The sequence below is a fragment of the Topomyia yanbarensis genome, chromosome 3, assembly GCF_030247195.1.
Source record: "Topomyia yanbarensis strain Yona2022 chromosome 3, ASM3024719v1, whole genome shotgun sequence".
Classification (NCBI taxonomy): Eukaryota; Metazoa; Arthropoda; class Insecta; order Diptera; family Culicidae; genus Topomyia; species Topomyia yanbarensis.
The window spans coordinates 40,693,633-40,712,299 of record NC_080672.1 but is presented as its reverse complement, the minus strand read 5'-3'; the positions used below and the strand labels follow the sequence as shown (position 1 = coordinate 40,712,299).

Here is an 18,667-nt window from a genome sequence, read left to right as displayed (position 1 = left end):
GCAAAAATTTTGTTTCAAGAATTTTTTTTAGATGGTCGATGTCTTCGACAAAGTTGTAGAACATTATGTTTTGAATAACTTCTTCTAAGATACCACAGACATCAGACCTAATTTTTGAGGCAAAATTGTTTGTTGAAAATATGACCAAAAAATCAGTTTTTCGACTTTTTCATACTAAAAACCTCAACTGATTGATTTAATACTTCCTATAAACTTGCTGGTATCACTAAAATACAACTTTTTGTTGAAGGAACTAATAACGTAAAATCAATTTTTTGGCTTCTAAAACTATTTTTCATATAAATTTGCTGTATTTTCATCAAAGATTTTTGTTTTTTTGGGCACTTTTGGGCAGCCAAACTTTTTTTATTCCGATACCCCATTATTCCTAGAATACATTTAATATTACATGGAAACAGGATATAGTTGGACGCATTGCGTGGGTGACCATTCATGTACGACAGTTTATAACATAAAATGTGTTTATATTATTTTTAATTTATATACATTATTAGCTATTCCCAAAATCTTATAATTCGCACGCCCCTACCTGCATATAGAACATATTGAGATAATGAATTGCGGTTACAATATGGAAAAGTGAAAAAAATATGAAATTTGAAATTAAACTGCCAAAGAACAACGATTGCTGCTAAAAAAATAAATCTACAGTATGTATATGGTATTTTCAACAAAATTGTTCCAAACACAATATTTGGCAACTTTGCTGATGATCTGAACCATTTAAACAAAATTTGATTTTTTTAGTCCGGGATTTCTGCTTTAGTTTAACCAATAAGGTTAGTTCTACAAATTCATAAAAGTTGATCAATACCTATTTGAGGCTTTAGATATTATAGAACCTTGGCGTCTTTGGAAAAAACATTCACAATATAATTCAAACATTTCTATTTTTTTAGATGGTTGAGGACTTCAGCAAAGTTGTATAATGTTCAATTTCGAATATTTTTGTTGAAAGTACCTTACACATACTATCGATTTATTTTTTAAGCCGAAATCGTTGTTCTTTGGTAGTTTAATTTCAAATTTTTTATTTTTCAATCAACTCAATATGTTCTACATGCTTGTAAGTGCGTGTAAAATATAAGATTTTGGGAATAGCTAATAATGTATATAAATTAAAAATAATATAAACACATTTTATGTTATAAACTGTCGTACATGAATGGTCACCCACGCAATGCGTCCAACTATATCCTGTTTCCATGTGATATTAAATGTATTCTAGGAATAATGGAGTATCGGAATAGATAAAGTTTGGCTGCCCAAAAGTGACCAAAAAACAGAAATCTTTGATGAAAATAGAGCAAATTTATATGAAAAATAGTTTTAGAAGCCAAAAAATTGATTTTACGTTAATAGTTCCTTCAACAAAAAGTTGTATTTAGTGATACCTGCAAGTTTGTAGAACATATTGAATTAATCAATTGAGGTTTTTAGCATGGAAAAGTCGAAAAACTGATTTTTTGGTCATATTTACAAAAAACAACAATTTTGCCTCAAAAATGAGGTCTGTGGTATCTTAGAAGAAGTTATTCAAAACATAATGTTCTACAACTTTGTCGAAGACATCGACCCTCTAAAAAATTTTTTTTGAAAAATTTTTTTTGCTCGGGTACTCTACTTTAGTCCAAACAAAAAATTTTCTATTTAAAAAGTTGCAGAATAATATTGTGAACATATCCTAAGAAGAAATGCTGGCTCTAAAATGGCTTCTAAGGCCTCAAATAGGTTTTGTCCCATCTTTTTTGGATTGGTCCCACTGTGCGTTATATTGCCAAGGAAAGATAATATTTGACCTCCACAATAGTGACCACCTGCCGATCGTGATTGCAATCCCCCCGGCTCAACATCATCGGAACCAATCAATGTATCGTATGATCTCACATGCAAAATTGACTGGAAGAGCTACGCGACCGCGATATCCGAAACTATCGACTCGACACAGGCATTTTCTCCGGAGTAAGGGTGCAAGTTTCTGTCCGACTTCATTCTCCTCTCCCCTAGGTTGACGAGTTTGACGGTATTCCAAACATCATCAAGCAGCACCTGACAGACAACTGCTTTAAGATGGTTATTGCATTATGCCTCGATAGTGGTGCGCCAAGGAGACCGAGAGGGCTTACGGGGCCTTTTTATGTTTTGTGTTTTTTCATACTCCGCACCAGCCCAAACTAACAGTCAGCCAACAGCCTGTGCACATTGGCGAGGCAGGCTGGTGGATCGCCGTGGATTGGCCTTTTCTGTGCTGTTCAACAGCTTAATGGTAGTGCTTGTGGGCACAGCCCGCAGTAGGGGTCATTGCGTGTTGATTTATCGGTCAGCTTCGTCATCATGCACAGGTCAATAAAATGAATAAAGAAATGTAGAAGTAGAAACCTTTTAGTTAGTTTTTAGTACTAGTGTACAACGTTTATGTGCTAATCGTTTGCCTATCTGTGTGTGTTTGTTTGAGAATTTGTGACAGCTGGATCAGGGAATGGATATAGAACTGGCGCATATGATAGAATAGTTGGTAAACCCAGTCTTCAATATGTACATTCGATTCTATTCATTCGGGAAGATATTCATTTGGATAATCTAAGGTACAATTTGTTTACCGACGCACGTGAATCATCCATTCCCGGTCAGCATAGCATGATGAAATCCTGTTTTTGTAGTAGTTCTATTAGTTTGCTTATCGACTACTGATGTATTCCAAAAATAATATCGGTAAATTTATACACTTCTAGTTAATCTCTTTGCATCTTTTTTTCTTTATTGGGCATGTTATGTACCCTTTTATTACTATATCCTAAATTAGATTCATACTAAAACTCACTAACACAATTAATTGCATATTCTCTCATATACACTCACAATGTCTTTCATTCCAAACGTACAACGGTTCGCTCCTTCGGAATAGCACGGGCTTGGCCACAAACGCGAACATGCAATTGCAATCATCTACACATATTCAAGCAAACCCACCGCCCGCGCGATCATGAATCGGTAACGTCCGGAAGTCCACCCTCGGTTATAGAAGCCTAGACTCATACCTTCAGTTGGATCAATCAAGCAATGACGTTCATACTCACTAGATAAAACGTTCCACAGCGACATGACCGGTAACTCTAGTGATATGGGGAAACTGACTCTTCTAGCATCTAGCACTAAAAATTAAGCATCAGACTCACGTTCCGCGTGCAATCATTCAAAAATACATGCGAATATGCGAATGGCCACACGATTATGACATCGAATTTATGCACGCGAAGTTGCACACACGCTAGCGTAAGCGACAAACACGTTAACATACAAACGCTCGAGCCCTTCGTGATCACACTACCGACGCCAACTCGAACGCTAAAACTCACACTTTCCACACACACCACCACAGGACTCGTAATTAGACTTTACATACAATGTCACACGTAATAATTACAGGTTTTCGTCTGGCAACCGGGGGAAGTACATCTCAAACGCAGAACTTACCATTTCAATGATGGCCTTGGATCTGCGTTGCCTGTGTTGAAGGCACCATAGTTTCGTCTGTCAGGTCAAAGATGTATGAAACCTGCTAGCCACCATCATCGGCCCTATCCCTAGGGATAAAAAAAGTTTCTGTCCGATTTGATTCTCAATACCGTGATTCAAGCTCAGACGCAACGTGTGTCAAGCGCGAACATTCAAAACTTTCTCCCGATCCGTGGTGGGAAAAAGAGTGCTCAGACGTATACGCGAGAAAGGTCGTCGCGTATAAGGCCTTCCGAGACGATAGGTTAGCCACTAGCTATCGCCAGTGCGCGACATTAGAAACGCGAATGACGAGTTTGATGAAAGCCAATAAACGTAGCTATTGGCGCCGAGCCGTCGACGGAATAACGAGAGATACGTCGATAAGCACTTTTTGGGGTACAACCCGACGTATGCGAAACCGAACCAGTACTAACGAGAGCGAGGAATCTTCAAACCGATGGATATTCGATTTCGCCAAGAAGTTTTGTCCGCATTCCACTCCGGCACAGAAGACCTACTGCCCTGCGTCCCCCACGATACTGTGAACGAAACACCGGTTTCGATGATGGAGTTCTCATTTACTCTCTTGTCATACGACAATAAAGCCCCGAGGCTAGACAAAATTAAATAAAAAATTTACCTGATTCAACGCTAAGACGCTTGTTGAATTTATTTGGTATTTTTATCAATACTGTTCAACTCGATAAAGGCACTGCTCTAAATACTGGAAATCATTTTTATTGAAATTGTTCCATATTTCAACTGACCTCTTATTGTACATCGGAGGACAAATTGTATTGTTGCGCATCATCTGTTAGTAAAAATTTCACAATTGGTTCCCATAATCCGGCGTTGTTTTTATTATTTATTAACATCATCTATGAAATCATTTTCATTATCATTTCAGGCACTCGGTCCGGTTCGTTGCGCAACCGTAATTCAATTCGACGGTCTGCTGCGCAAGGTACGTGTCTTCGAAGAATGGGATCTCTGCCAGTGCCGGAATTGCGAGTGTACCGTATACGCTCAAAAAACTAACGAATCCACCTCCGCTTCTAATGTCAGCTGTCTGGTTAATGCGACTTTAATGGTAAGATAAGAGTACATTTTCCCCCGATTACGAACTTATTTACAACTACCAATAATTGCAGACAACGCAGGAGCAGCTGAGTGCCCGTGAAGCCGACGAAAATTACTCCCCTGCATTTGGCATCCTACTGAACGGATCCAGCCTTAGCTACAGCGACCTGGTTGACAAGAGCAAACTGCTCAGCAAAGCGAAAAGTGATAATCAGTTTGTGCAACTGCTCCGTGCCTACATGGAACGGGAAACGGAAGCAGCAAACGAGCGGATCCATCGCTTCACCGAACAGCAGTTCGCTGTGCTCAAGGTGAAGCGAGAACGCGCCGAACAGGACTGCCTGATCCTGGCTAAGCTAGCAAACAATGTACCTGAGCTACTGCACAACATCAGCAGTAGCAGCAATACTAGCGAAGCGACCATTCAACCAATAACAACGGCTGGTTCAACCGAAAGAGTAACCATTCTTCGTGGCAGTGTAAGCCCGATGGTGGCTACTGGTACGAGCGACTCAAATGCCGGCAGTCAGCTAGAAACACCTCCTCCAACACCCGAATATATGCCAATGTCCACCGGTAACAGTCCACCGATGATTACCGCTGCCAGTGCCAACACTCGACAGCAAGTCAATGTTGCTGCCGCTGCGTCATCAACTTCATCCTCAGCGTCAACCGCTGATCAATCATCCTCCCCTTCGCCTGGCGCGAGACTGAATGCATCAGCCAGGGTGCAAAATAGAGCAAACTTTAGCAGCTTCAACAGCAACAACAATAATAACGTTAGCTTTAGCAATACTCATGGTGCCATCAGTAGACAACCGCTAACTGTGATGATGATGCAACAGACGCCAACAATCACGACCATAGACGCATCAACAGCAGCACAGCAGCAACATTCCAGTACAAATTCGTCAATCATGCAGCAACAGCAACGGTTGCTTGATTCCAACTCGTTCGAATCGGACTGCATGTTTGATATCGACGGCATGGAAAATGATAAATCGCCGCTGTCGAACACCCTTTCGGACGAGGAAGAACTTGGCTTCGATGGTGAGTGTCCTAGAGGTCTCTAATAAGAAGTTTAAATGATTTATCTCCCATCATCCCACACCTAGACTCGATTGGAAATAATAACGACGATGGTATCTACATACCATCACGTCAGCTTGGCCGCCAAAACAGTTCGATTGCGAAAAGTCTTCCGATCTCCATGCCTCAGGTGATGACGCAGTTCCGAACGAACGAAGAAGATTTCGAAGAGGTGAGTTTGGTTAGATTTAATCAAAGCACAGAGAACACAACGCTTCATATGAGTCTCGGAAAGTAGCTCATCGTTACACTTTTCCAACGATTCCCAGTTTAGTTTTTTGTTAGAAGTTAACTCCAAACCAATGAAATCTGACTTCGTGATTGAATGAACCCAGGCGAAATTTGGGGCCCCGATATCGACTGCCTCATTCATTCTTTCATTCTGAAAAAGGCGCGAGTACACCACAGTAGTGTGCTACTCCAAATTAATGTTTGATCAATCGTTATCGCACGCCTTGTTTCGTCTGTGCTGTTAACAAAACGGTCATGTTTCGCGCATTCTATCTGTGTGCTGGATCCAAGCTGTTTGAAATTGTATTTAGCATCAATGTTACTTTCTACATGTACATTGTATACATATCAATCATACAGATACTTCCGGAATTTCACACTAAAGAATACTGAATCTGAAGATTTTTGTTTGATGTGAGACAAGCAGTCCTACAGATTGCATAACGTCTTTCATCACATCAAAATATAAATATATTGATGCAGTAGGCACATGATGATACAATTTTATTCTGCATTACGAAATGTTGCATCAGCGACCGAATGTGATTTACATTCCCAGTCACAACAACAACATCAATCGGGAGGAGCCGGGTTTGTTCGTATGATAATGATCTACTGAATGAATGGGCATTTTTTCCTATTCTGGTCCCGTGACATGCTCTATTACCACGAGATTAATATTGTTCTAAATATAAAGCTGATGAATAATTAGTTTGCTTCTGAATGTTATTAGTATTAGTAAAGCATATATATTTTTGGAAGATATCCTTAATGTATCTTAATGTATTATTGAGTATACTTTAAAAAAAAATGTCAAAGCATTTACCCTTTTATCGTGAATTAAATTTAGTCGTTACTTTCTGCATTATTACATTATTACAGATTAACTCAGACTCAATAACTTCAGCATATTTGTTTAAAAGTGTACCTGATTAGATCGGAGTATGGGTGTTGGCGGATTTGGAAAGTTAATGTTGTAATATAGTCAATGGTTATTCCCTCTCGCAGGTTGATGGGATTGACGGTATTGTAAACATCATCAAGCCACAATATATTCAATAGAGTTATCTAAATATAAGGACCTTCGCTCTTTTTAGTTTTTATTTGCACCAAGTTCTACTACTAGAGGTTAATTAGTTCTCATGTTAATATTCCACCAAACATTATGACTACTGAGGATTTGATTTATATAAGAAGCCCGCTTCAAGATGTTGATTACAATACGCCTCGATAGTGGTGTGTCGGGGAGGCCGGGAGGGCTGATATGAGCCTTTTGTCTGTTCTATACCTTTCCTCTATTCACCAGCTCATAACCAACAATCAACCAGTAACAAATAGATAATTGAGAAAGGATGTGCTATGTATGGTGATTGGCTATTCAAGTATTAGTAGTGTTTGAAGTACTAATGTATGTCTCATGTGATGATCATAACTTCAGCTGTATCTTGTACCTATCTAATCTATTACGTCTCTCATATATTGTCTTTTATTTCTTCTTTTCGAGTCCTATACTGCCATTCTACACCCGCCTTCAGCTGGGTCAACAAAGATGGTGATAGTGAACGTCTTAACACTCACACATTCTCAAACGCGGTCTCAGCGGGAACCTACAAAAATGCCATCGTGCACGCGATTACGAATCGGTCATGTCCGAAAGTCTATCCTTGATCCTAGAAGCCTAGGTCCATGCCTTCAGCTGGACCAATTGAGAAAATACGCCCATACCTATTAGACAACACGTCTCATGGCGACATGACCGGGAACCCTATTGATATAAACGATCCCACTCTCTGCCAGAATTCAAACCGCGCACTGAAAATTTAATATCAGACTCACGGTTCGCGCAACCATTCAAGAACACACGTTACAAAATCACGTCAGCGCACAAACGTTAAAGCCCCTCGCGATTTTCCAAGCAACCTACGAACTCGCAAACATGATTACACCCCGGTGATAAGGTGAAAATCTCAGCACTAATAAACTTACCAACACGATCTCAAGTGTCAACCTACAAACTCCCGCGCTCGCGCCATCATGAATCGGGATCGTCCGGAAGTATCTATCCTCGGTACAAACAATCTAGGTCCTTGTTAATTAATAAAAAAATAATAAAATTGAAAAATAACTACCATATCCACTAGACAAAACGTTCCATGGCGACATGACCGGAAACTCTAGTGATATGGGGTAACTCTCTCCCTGTCAGAATGTGATCCGTACACCGAAAACTAAAGATCAGAATGACGGTCCGCGAATATATCAATCGCCGCAAGGTTTCAAAATCGAATTTATACATGCAAAGTCACATACACGCGACAAACACGTCAACATACGAACGCTTAAGCCCTTCGCGATCATCTACGCACACCTATGCCCGCGATCGCGTAAACTTGATAACACTCCGGCAATTGTGTGAACGTTTTAGTACTTACGAAGTTACAAACGCGATCTCAAACGCCAACCCGCAAATGCGCGATCATGAATCGGTCACGTCCGGAAATCTTTAACCTTCATTCTAGCAATTTAGGTCCATACATTCAGTTGGACCAATCAAAAAAAAAAAATGAAGCTCATATCCTCTAGACCACGCGTTCTACGACGACATGATTGGGAACTCTAATGATATGGAAGAACCCACTTCCTTCTGGAATCTGAACCGTACACAAAAAATTAAGTATCAGATTCACGGTCCGCGCGCGATTATTCTAGAACACACGCGAATATGCGAAAGGCACACGGTTATGAAATAGAATTTATGCACGCGAAGTTACACGTTAGCACACGCGACATACAAACGCACACGCGATCGAGCACATTAACGTACAAATGTTCGAGCCCTTCGCGATGATACACGCAATTCCGAGTCCCTACGCCCGCACATGCCTGAACCGTACAATGAATATCACATTCAGAATCACGGCCCGCTACAATTGGCCTATTGCAGTGTTTTATTGGGCGACATTGCCTGTCTCGTCTGCAAATTGTAGTATGTGATTCTGACGGGGAGCCCTTCCGAGAACCTAGCTCTACAGCTCCAGTAGGACAACTCTCGAAAAAAAAAAAAAAAAAATATAGTCAATGGTTATTGTTAGGCAAGGAAGAGAAGATGCTTGGGTAGGATTTGCTTGGTTGAAGAAGGAAAAATAGAGTGGAAGGGATTCGATCTCGTGTAAGTGGCGATTTATTGGCAGGGCTTCATCGCAAAAAAAACTGCAAATTCAGGCTGTCGTCTTCCTTGTTACGCGCCAGTTGTTGCATCGGTACCGTCGCAAAACACCCAAAATATAGGTAGAAGCGTATGGTAGCAGATAGTATGGGCCACTTGTGCCATTGGTTCAATGAAGGTTTGCTAGCATGTACCACATTTTAGACAACAGCAACGTTACTTTCTGGTGTAAAGCCAATCGACGCAAAACCAGCAGACCAAAATTTATCACGAGAATGTCCCTATTAAAGTACAGCATGCATGGAACTGAGTTCGCAAAAATCACGCCGAGGATTTCGATGCTGTTTTCCGTACGAAACTATGGCCGTCAATGGCCGTTGTTTTCGCTTCGTTCAGACGGGCGCCTGCTACTTGTACGAACCGCCTGAATCAATTTCGCATTTCATTCAGCTGATGATTAGGTCTGCTCCACACATCTGTTCTAATCGCTTCAATAGCGGGTGCAGCTGAACAATAAACAGGTACATAGCTAACGGTTCGCCTTGGCGTACTGATCGGTATGTGAGGAAAGGTGCAGAAAGGTATGGTATGAAACAAAAAATGTTGATTTACCCTATCGAATGCATATTCGAGGTCAAACGACACCAGTGTATCTCCCCGCTTGTTTGCTTTCAGCTGAGCCATTCTATCTTTGAATGCCAGAGTGGCCTGAAAGATATTCCTGGTAAGTTTTGATCACTTTTGCGAGTCAGTTAGCAGTATGTGGGATCGAAGAATATTTGTCAAAAAGCCTCGTTCATAATTAGGTTCAGCTCCCGGTGGATGATGTTAAACATTTGCAGATAAAATTCTTTCGGCAGTATTCCGGCTGTGGAACGGTTGGTATCGTGGAGGCTTGAGCCCACAGTTGAAATCACTGGGTTTCTTAGGAACTCAAAAAAGGCAGTTGTTTCTTATCGTGAACGAGACCGATCACGCCTGGGCGCAGATTTGGCATAGTCCGATGATTTTTCTTACGCAGTTGTAACGAGCTAAGATAGTCTCGGCTCCAGACACGCCAAGAATGCTCACGCATGAACTTTAGATGTTGCCAACGGTTCAAACGGCTTACCTTTATGTCTTCAAGCGATGGTTCAACTGGTGCGATAGGTGGTCTGCCTATAAGGAAATGGTCTGGAGTTATAACATGTGAATCTTCAGGATCGGATGAAATACTGAATAAAGGCCTCGACTTCAGCACAGCTTCAATTTCAGTAAGAATTGTCGCCATTCCCTCGAATGTCTCGTTGTGCACAAAATTGATGTACTTGGTCGGCGATATAATTGAAGCATCTCGTGTTGGCTCCCTTGAAATTAGTAGCATTGTCAGAATAGAGTTGTTGAATTAAGCCTCTGCGACTGATAAATCTCTTTAGTGACGCCAGAAACGCATCAGTGGTCATGTCAGATACTGCTTCAAGGTACATACAGCTACATAAGCCTTCACGAGTTTTGAGCGGTATATTCCTTGCTTTACGCAGAGCGGACCAGCGTAATCCACACTAGTCACGGCGAAAGGCGGAGACGGTACGATTCGCGGCTGAGGAAGATTTCTCATGAGCTGAACGGACGCTTTTAGTCTTGTACGGTTAACGCCTTACACATTTACGGGTTATCTGACGCACAATGGAACGAGCCTTCAGTGGCCAGTATCGTTGTCGGATGGCATTACAAAGTGCTGCTTGTCCAGGATGAAGAAACTCGTTGTGCATTGTATTGATGAACATCCTTGTGATTGGGTCCCTGTCTGGTAGAATGATGGGATGTTTCGATGCAAACGGTAGATTTGAATGGACCAATCGGCCCCCTATGCTGAGCAGACCGTCCTCGTAGAACAGGCATAAGTTTCCAATCTTTCTGCAGTGTTTGTTAGCCTGAAGTCGCTCAATTTCGTCGGCTAGTTGCACTTGTTGCACCACCCTGAAGATAGCTAACGTGGACCGATGCAATTCATCGAGGGTCAAGTGGCGTGACAGTATGCGTTTTGAGGGTTGATGTTTCCGACAGTTGTTAGAAAACCGTAAAACGTACGACATGATACGCTGAATCTTGCGGAAATTATTGTGCTTAGAAAATAATGCAAAAGGTTCGATTTTCATTGCTGGCAGTGCAACTAACATCTTCATCTCTGGGAGCAGTTGTTCCGGAACTTCTTCTGGATCCTCCACTTCATAGTTAATAACATTGAGGCGTTCCACCACGCTTTGTTGCGTCTTAGTTCCACAGGAAGCTGTCCTCTCGATACTACATCAGCAGGATTACACTCTGATCGAATACAACACCATTTTTACCCATGCTAAAACGATTATACTATCGAACAAAAGCACTACTTCTTGCAATGGCGTTTGAATGGCTGGAATCACTTTATCTAGCTGACGTGTCAATAATAGAGCGGTACACAATTCCTTTCTTGGGATGGTGAGTTCGTGTAGTGGAAGAACCTTGGATTTACTGCTGATGAGTCTTAGCTTTTCCGAGCCAAACAAACACGCTACGCAGGTAGATGCATGCGCCGTACGCTACGGTCGAGGTATCCGCGAAACCTATCCTTTCAATTTGAGCCAGTACTGGTCGATGCTGGTGGGCGATTAGGAACATATCATGGGTTGGATCCCATAATAGTCGCAAAACCTTGATGGCCTCATTAGCGCCGTATTCTTGGAGAATTAGGTGTTTTTCACGGTCCTCGGGCGGTATGTGTTCTAAAAATTCGACGGAATTCGAACACCATTTATGTATGGAAAAGCAACCTCTGGCAAGCAATCCCTTTAACTGACGTTGATATTCGATGGCTTCTTCGGCAATCGAAGTTCAGGGCAACGCTGCAACCGCTTTTCCAACATCAATAATCACTTGAGGACTAATGCACGACTATCATCCAACTGGTTGAAGGCATCCTTAAATGGAAGTCTGACGTCCACTCTGATCTCGTTCACTGCCGTTATACGCATAATTGTCCCATGTATATAGGAAATCCCATAGAACATGGGACAAATATGCTTATAACGGCAGTTCAGTTTTTGATAAAAAATGAGCTTCACATGACTGCTCTTCGCCTGACAACGTTGTAGCACCATGAACTTCCAGAACTGACGCATCATCTCCTGTACTCTGTCTATAAAAGCCAGGTTTGCATGTTGAATGGCAGGTTCGGTCACGGTAAGCTCGTGGACTACTCCAGCGACCACTCATCCTAGGTAGGTCTCCCCCTTAGTTGCGGCATATGATCAGCGATAATTAAATGCCCAGGCTTTAGCAGGTCGAAAAATAGTTCAGCTCCGACCAACATCGATTTTTCCTGGCTCATGGAAAGCAGGATCGGCAAGTTCAATATTACTGATGGGAATATTCAATTTTTTCACGTCGAGTTTGGTAGGCGGTACTGTAGCGGTTACCTGTGGAGTAACTAGGCACTCTATGTTAGCATAGAACTTTTCATGTCGAGAACGGAACTTCGCAAATACCTTGTCACGCGCTAATGTTGGCTCCTTGCTTCGGAACACCAAGGATGTTCGCCATCTCTACGGTCACGAAGTTGACTTGTCCAGCAGCATTCATGTGGTTGATTGTGTCGGTCGATAGCGTGAACTATTGCTATCAGCAAAAGCACAGTTTTCGTCGATTGTCCGAATTTGCAGGAGCACGTAGTCGATACTTGTGGATCATTTCCAGAAACTGGAACAGAATTTGGCGTAGCAGTAGGAATGGCTGGGTTCGCTGTTTCAGGAACGTCTGTCGGCTCATCTTTTTTTGCATCCTCATGGAGGAGTGTATGGTGACGCTTTTGACACTTTCGACTTGTGTTCTTCAATGGACAGTTACTGGAACGCTGTCTTTTTCTAAGCCAATTGAAGCATACGCCAGCGGCTCCAACCTTTTCGAACTTCTGAGATGCGGATATATATTTTTCAAGATGGCACACTGAAAGTTCAGATGTGTACCACCGCAGAATTCGCACGATTCCCCTTGGCTGGTGGGACGACTAGAAGTAGCGGCGTTGCTTTTCTGAGCAAGTAGTTTTGGTGGCGCTGACATAAACTTAGACCTGGCCTGCTGTGGTGCTGTAGCTATCGGTGTTGAATTGGCAGCTTCACAATTTTCAAGAATATGACACCTGCTTTTCAAAAAAGCGATGGTTGATTCGTACTTTGGCAGCTCTCCTCGTTTTTGCGTCGATTCCCATGCATTGCGAGTAAAGTTGTCCAATGCATTTGTGATGGCGTACATGATTATGTACTCATAAACTCCAGTTAGCACTTGTTTAAAATAACGAAGACTTTCTACATGGCGTGTGGAATCACCGAAAAGGTTACGTAAATCCTTATGTGATTCTCCAGTCAACGTTTTTAGCTGGAGCAAACTTCGAATGTGTGGCAGGCCGGTAAAGTATTGGACCATGTGATCCTGTAGTTGCTCGATGATTGTCCTTCGTCTCTCTCGCTCTCCCAGCTGGTAGGATGTGATCAGTTCCCCACACTAGACAGCAATATTGTCAATAAATATATTGACAAAACTACTTCAATCCATCAATCCCATTTAAATTCTACAGAATCAATATTTTCAAGATTACGTAAAGCGGACCCTACACGAGACCAGAATATTGTCAATCAAAATATTGACAAGACAGCATCAATACGTCAATCCCATTTGAATTCTACAGGATCAATATTTTCAAAACGACATTGCACGATCAATATATTGATCAATAATTGGTTTATTAACAATATTTCCGCTCGTGTAGAGTCCGCTTTGGTCCCTTGTTTGTTGACTGATACTGATAGAGATGCTTCGTTTTACCTTAAAGTCTCATCAAACCATAGATTGTGTACAGTGCAGGAGGAAGAGGGCGCTTCTGAGAATAATTAGAAAAAAGGGTAGTTAAATTAGTATATTCATGGTTTTTAGGATGGTGTAGATAGAGGAGATTGTCGTTTACCAGTACATCCCGAACTGGGACATTGAGTGATCTTCCTCAGGTTCGAAGGGGTTTCAATAGTTGAGATTTGGCAGAACAATATTCAGTGCATGCCCAGACAATATGTTTGATATCGTGATAACCGTCGCCACAAGCGCAGATACCGCTATTCGCGAGCTCACTACATCAGATTACAAATAGAGCAAGCAGGACATCCCATATTTTCCCTAGAAAATATGGAATGTGCTTTCTAATGCTAATTTCGTTTTTAGATCAGCGTTGCTTTAGGTTCGCTCGGAACTGTCACTTTTGTATGGATATTGTAACCATTAGAGCGAATATAGGGCGACTCGATTCTAAAACCGAAGTGCAAAATAATCGATTTACCCAATTGAAATCACATTCAAACTTTAAACGCAATGCGCAAGTTCTGTATCCCGCGCTGTACTGTAGCATTTGGTAATACATTAACGCCGGAATCACTAAGGATGCTAGGTTCGAATCTACCTAGTAAAAGTCACGGAAATTCTACCGTTCTATTCCACTTGTTAATAGTCATAATTTCAGTTGAATAGTCGAATAACATTTCTGTTCATTTCCGTTTTCAGATGACCGAGGACAATGTGGACATCGCTGCCAGCATCAAAGCACTGGCCAGGAGCGTCCACGGTGATACGGTTTTTGGTGATTTGCCGCGACCCCAGATCCAGCGGTTCAGCACACAGATCTAAATCCCGCTCAGGGACGCAATCTTATAAAGTCAAATCAACAACGCCCGAGGGGTGCCTCACAGTTGTTGCGAATATGTTTTTTTATTGTTTAATTTTTTTTTCTTCCCTCGACTTTAGAAATGCTGCGCGATGTTTTTTTTAGTTTGGTAGATATTTTTAATCGTTTAGATAAGATCATTTTTTTTCTCTACATCAACGACCGTGTTAACTGTTGAAGTTGAAGATAGATTCTTTCTCTCTCGAGTAAGCAAATTGAAAATTACTGGCTTCAAAAAGCAAGAGGCCCGCGAGGCGGCACTGAGCAAACGAACTTCCTATGGGAGATGATTAGGTTTTTTGTTGTAGTTTTTCGCTTGAGTACAATTCGAAAAGAATTATTTGGTAGCGAAATGCTGAAATTGATATGCGAAAACACGGTTTATTTTACGTTCTGTCGAGTATCTTTTCTGATAAGTTTAAGAATTTTATATGATTACTATTTTCCACTGCTTATTCCATACTTAACAACTTCAGGCAATGAAATGCGCAGGTTATTCCGTCCGAAGTTGATCTTCGGCGATCGAATTTAGAAGAAAAGCTAGAAGTGGGCAGAAGAAGTAAGAGAGCGAACATTGAATCTTTTAGGCGGCATAGTGAAATCAATTTCAGAGCAACGGTAAGAATTATTCATTAAGCTGAAGTATAAGCGCATAACCTGTAGATTTATATGTCTATTAACGGCTAAAATGACGATAAGAGAAAATATAACAAAAATGATGTCATTTTAGGGTTGCCTTTATATATTCAACTACTTATGTTGTTGCAACTCAGAAATTTCAAGTAAAAAAGAAAAAAGATGGGCTACTTACAAAAGCTTGCAGAGTTGTGATCAAAATCAAATAATTTGCAGAATAGAAGATAAACATTTTGTTTTTGTTGCTCGAGCAAACGTTGAACAAAAGAGATGCTTATAGCTTCAATATTTTTGCTTGTTAGTTAATCGATAAATTTCAATGCTCATCGTCTCCAAAATTTATGGAATGATGAGCTGCATCGTATGTGTTAACAAGTAGTCAATCAGCTTGCAACATATTTCAATCAGACATACTTTATCGGATATATAAACTTCGTTCATCCATTAACTCCTCCAACTTCTCACTTCTGTTAGTAAACAAAAAATATACTACAGAAGAAAACTAAATTTAAAAACTACCTCCTAACCATACACAAATGACCACAATTTTCTAGGCTTACTATCTTGTTCATTCAAGGGTCTCTTAGACGGCATGTTTGGAGTAGGTGCATGGAAGTAATAATTAAGTTTGAGATTTTTTAACTCCCAGACTTTTGTAACGTAAGTAGGTATGTCACAAAAACAAATTCGTTGAGCAATCCAAATCCTGTTGATGTGACGCGTTTAGTTTTGTATCCCTTTGACAAATGTCAGTGTGATCGTTCTAATCCAAGTGACCAACAAAACATTGCTGCTGATAGATTGTCATGATTATTATTATTATTACTATTATCAATACTGCATATGTTACAGGAGATGTATCAGAATAACGAGATAAAACTGGAAAACCGTGCTACGATGCGTGGAACTTTACCGTTTTTGGAAGAATAACACAATAAACAATCACCCTGACAATGGGAAAATGAAGCGATCGTTTTTATTTTTTCAGAAATTTCCAATATTACAATGTTTTGCTTAGCTATATTGCCCTTTTGTTGTATTGTTGGGAAGTACAGCTGTGCGGACGCTTTCAAGAGAAGAATAACGTGATGGTTCGGTTAAAAATCACTTTATTGGATTGGACTGTATATGACGGATCCCTGTGTCATTTGTTTCGGTTGGTCGGTGCGGCTGTTGATGTTTGGCGGTTTTGGTTGATCGGTCGTTATTTGCGGTGTTTCCTCTTCGCTGTTCTCGGGATAATAAAATCTTCGTAGCAACAATCGCCGTCAGATAGGAATCGTAATCGGAATCACTACTGTTGGATAATACTTCACTTTTTGGGTGTTGATCTTTTGCCAGATCGAATTTCAAAACAAAACTGTTTCCATAAACTGGAGTCGATTTCTTGTATATACTATAGCGCTCGAAAATGTTACACGACAAAGTTGGAACATTCCTGAATATTCCACAAAACTGGCATCACTGCAGCTCACGCGGTCATCATTGGGCCGCTTTACACGTACAATATTTTTGTCAATACTAGACAGTATTGACAAAAGTATTGTACGTGTAATCGAAAAAACTTGTATTGACGATGTGGATTTCAAATGGGATTGAAATATTGTAACAATATCGTCAATACGCGTATTGACAAAAATATTGAACGTGTAAAGCGGACCCTACACGAGACAGAAATATTGTCAATAAATTTATTGACAAGACTGCTTCAATCCATCAATCCCATTTAAATTCTACAGGATCAATATTTTTAAGATGACCTTACACCATCAATATATTGATCAATAAATGATTTATTGTCAATATTTCTGCTCGTGTAGGGTCCGCTTAAGGGCCGCTATTCAGTGCTTGAGATGATGTTGATGATGGTAACGATGTCGGGTGCGACGGTGCCCTTGTTTCTTCTCGCTATCTCGTAATCTTTCACTCTCTCTCATTCACTCGTTCAGCAGCGTTATGGCTAGCGGGAAGTGAAAATGTTACTTTTGGGTTTTTCGATTTATTGACACCGGTGTAGTGGAGTGCACTGGTTTTGCACTTTCCAGTAGAAGTGCAGAAAACTGGGTATGTTCCATCGGCACTTCTGCTAGAAAGTGCAAAACCAGTGCAGTCCACTACACCGGTGCACATCAATCGAAAATCCTATTTGTTCCTTTTTGGCGTGGCATGCGTGTCGTTTTCACGGCAAGTGGGCGGAAGGGTGAATCGAGTGGATTTTTGATCGTAGGTTTTGTTCTTGCGGACACAACATAATTCCTCCGGTTGGGATCGTAGGTTCCAACGTAGCTAGATGGATCGGATTCGTTGCGTAGATATATTTGCAAGGAGTGATCGATGGTATTCGCTTGATTTCGTCACCAAGTTCGACATGCTGAATTACTTATAGTTTCCTTATAGTACATTTCTCGACAAACATATGATTACGGCCTAAAAGCCAACTGTCAAAATCCAATTTGAATGGAAATTCCGGACAAACCGATACTAGCCGAACACAGTTCACAATAGTTTATGAAAGAAAAAATATTTTTCTTTCGGTTACTATAAACATCTCTGATTGGCGCGTAACGGTTTGTCCGGAATTTCCATTCAAAGTGGATTTTGACAGTTGGCTTTTAGGCCGTAATCATATGTTTGCCAAAATTTTTTTGTGTAGATCTTGTCTGATCGGTATTTCTGCCCTAGGCCAAAATGCGTGCCCCCTCAACCCATATTTAAACATTTTATTTAGCGCATGGGCGCCATTAAAACATCTTTCCCAATGTGAAAAGAATCATTTGGTATACTTGATTATGTTGACATGCCGTCTTACCTTTCTTTGTTCTTTTGATGATGCTGAAGGGGATCGCTGCGACCCTTCTCCAATGTGGAGACCCTCCCACATCCCACAAAACCATCATTATATTATTTGGGATTTTCGATTGATTGACACCGGTGTAGTGGATTGCACTGGTGCCTTAAAGGCAAGGCGTATGAAGCCGTTAAAAGTTGTTTGATGCATCCATCCAATGTGCACGGGGTGATAGCGACATTACGAATGCTGTTTGGGCAGCCAGAGGCTATTGTTCATTCGCTGATTTCGAAAATCAACTCGTTGACGTCGATCAGAGAGGATAAGCTTGAAACTGTAGTGGATTTCGCCGTCAACGTACAAAACTTTTGCCTGTGGTTTGGAGGAGTATTTGTACAACATCTCTCTTTTGCATCAGCTCGTGTGCAAACTTTCT

General features: G+C 41.0%; 1 protein-coding gene across 1 annotated transcript in view; it reads left to right on the top strand.

The window, feature by feature from the left end:
* Positions 1-16,409, top strand: part of LOC131688937 (uncharacterized) — a 49,565-nt gene extending 33,156 nt beyond the window's left edge. The window contains exons 2-5 of the mRNA XM_058973572.1: positions 4,427-4,609; positions 4,671-5,649; positions 5,715-5,860; positions 14,648-16,409. Coding sequence (XP_058829555.1) covers positions 4,427-4,609; positions 4,671-5,649; positions 5,715-5,860; positions 14,648-14,770 — 1,431 coding nt within the window. The 3' untranslated portion in view covers positions 14,771-16,409. The remainder of the gene's footprint in view (positions 1-4,426; positions 4,610-4,670; positions 5,650-5,714; positions 5,861-14,647) is intronic.
* Positions 16,410-18,667: the final 2,258 nt, after the last annotated feature.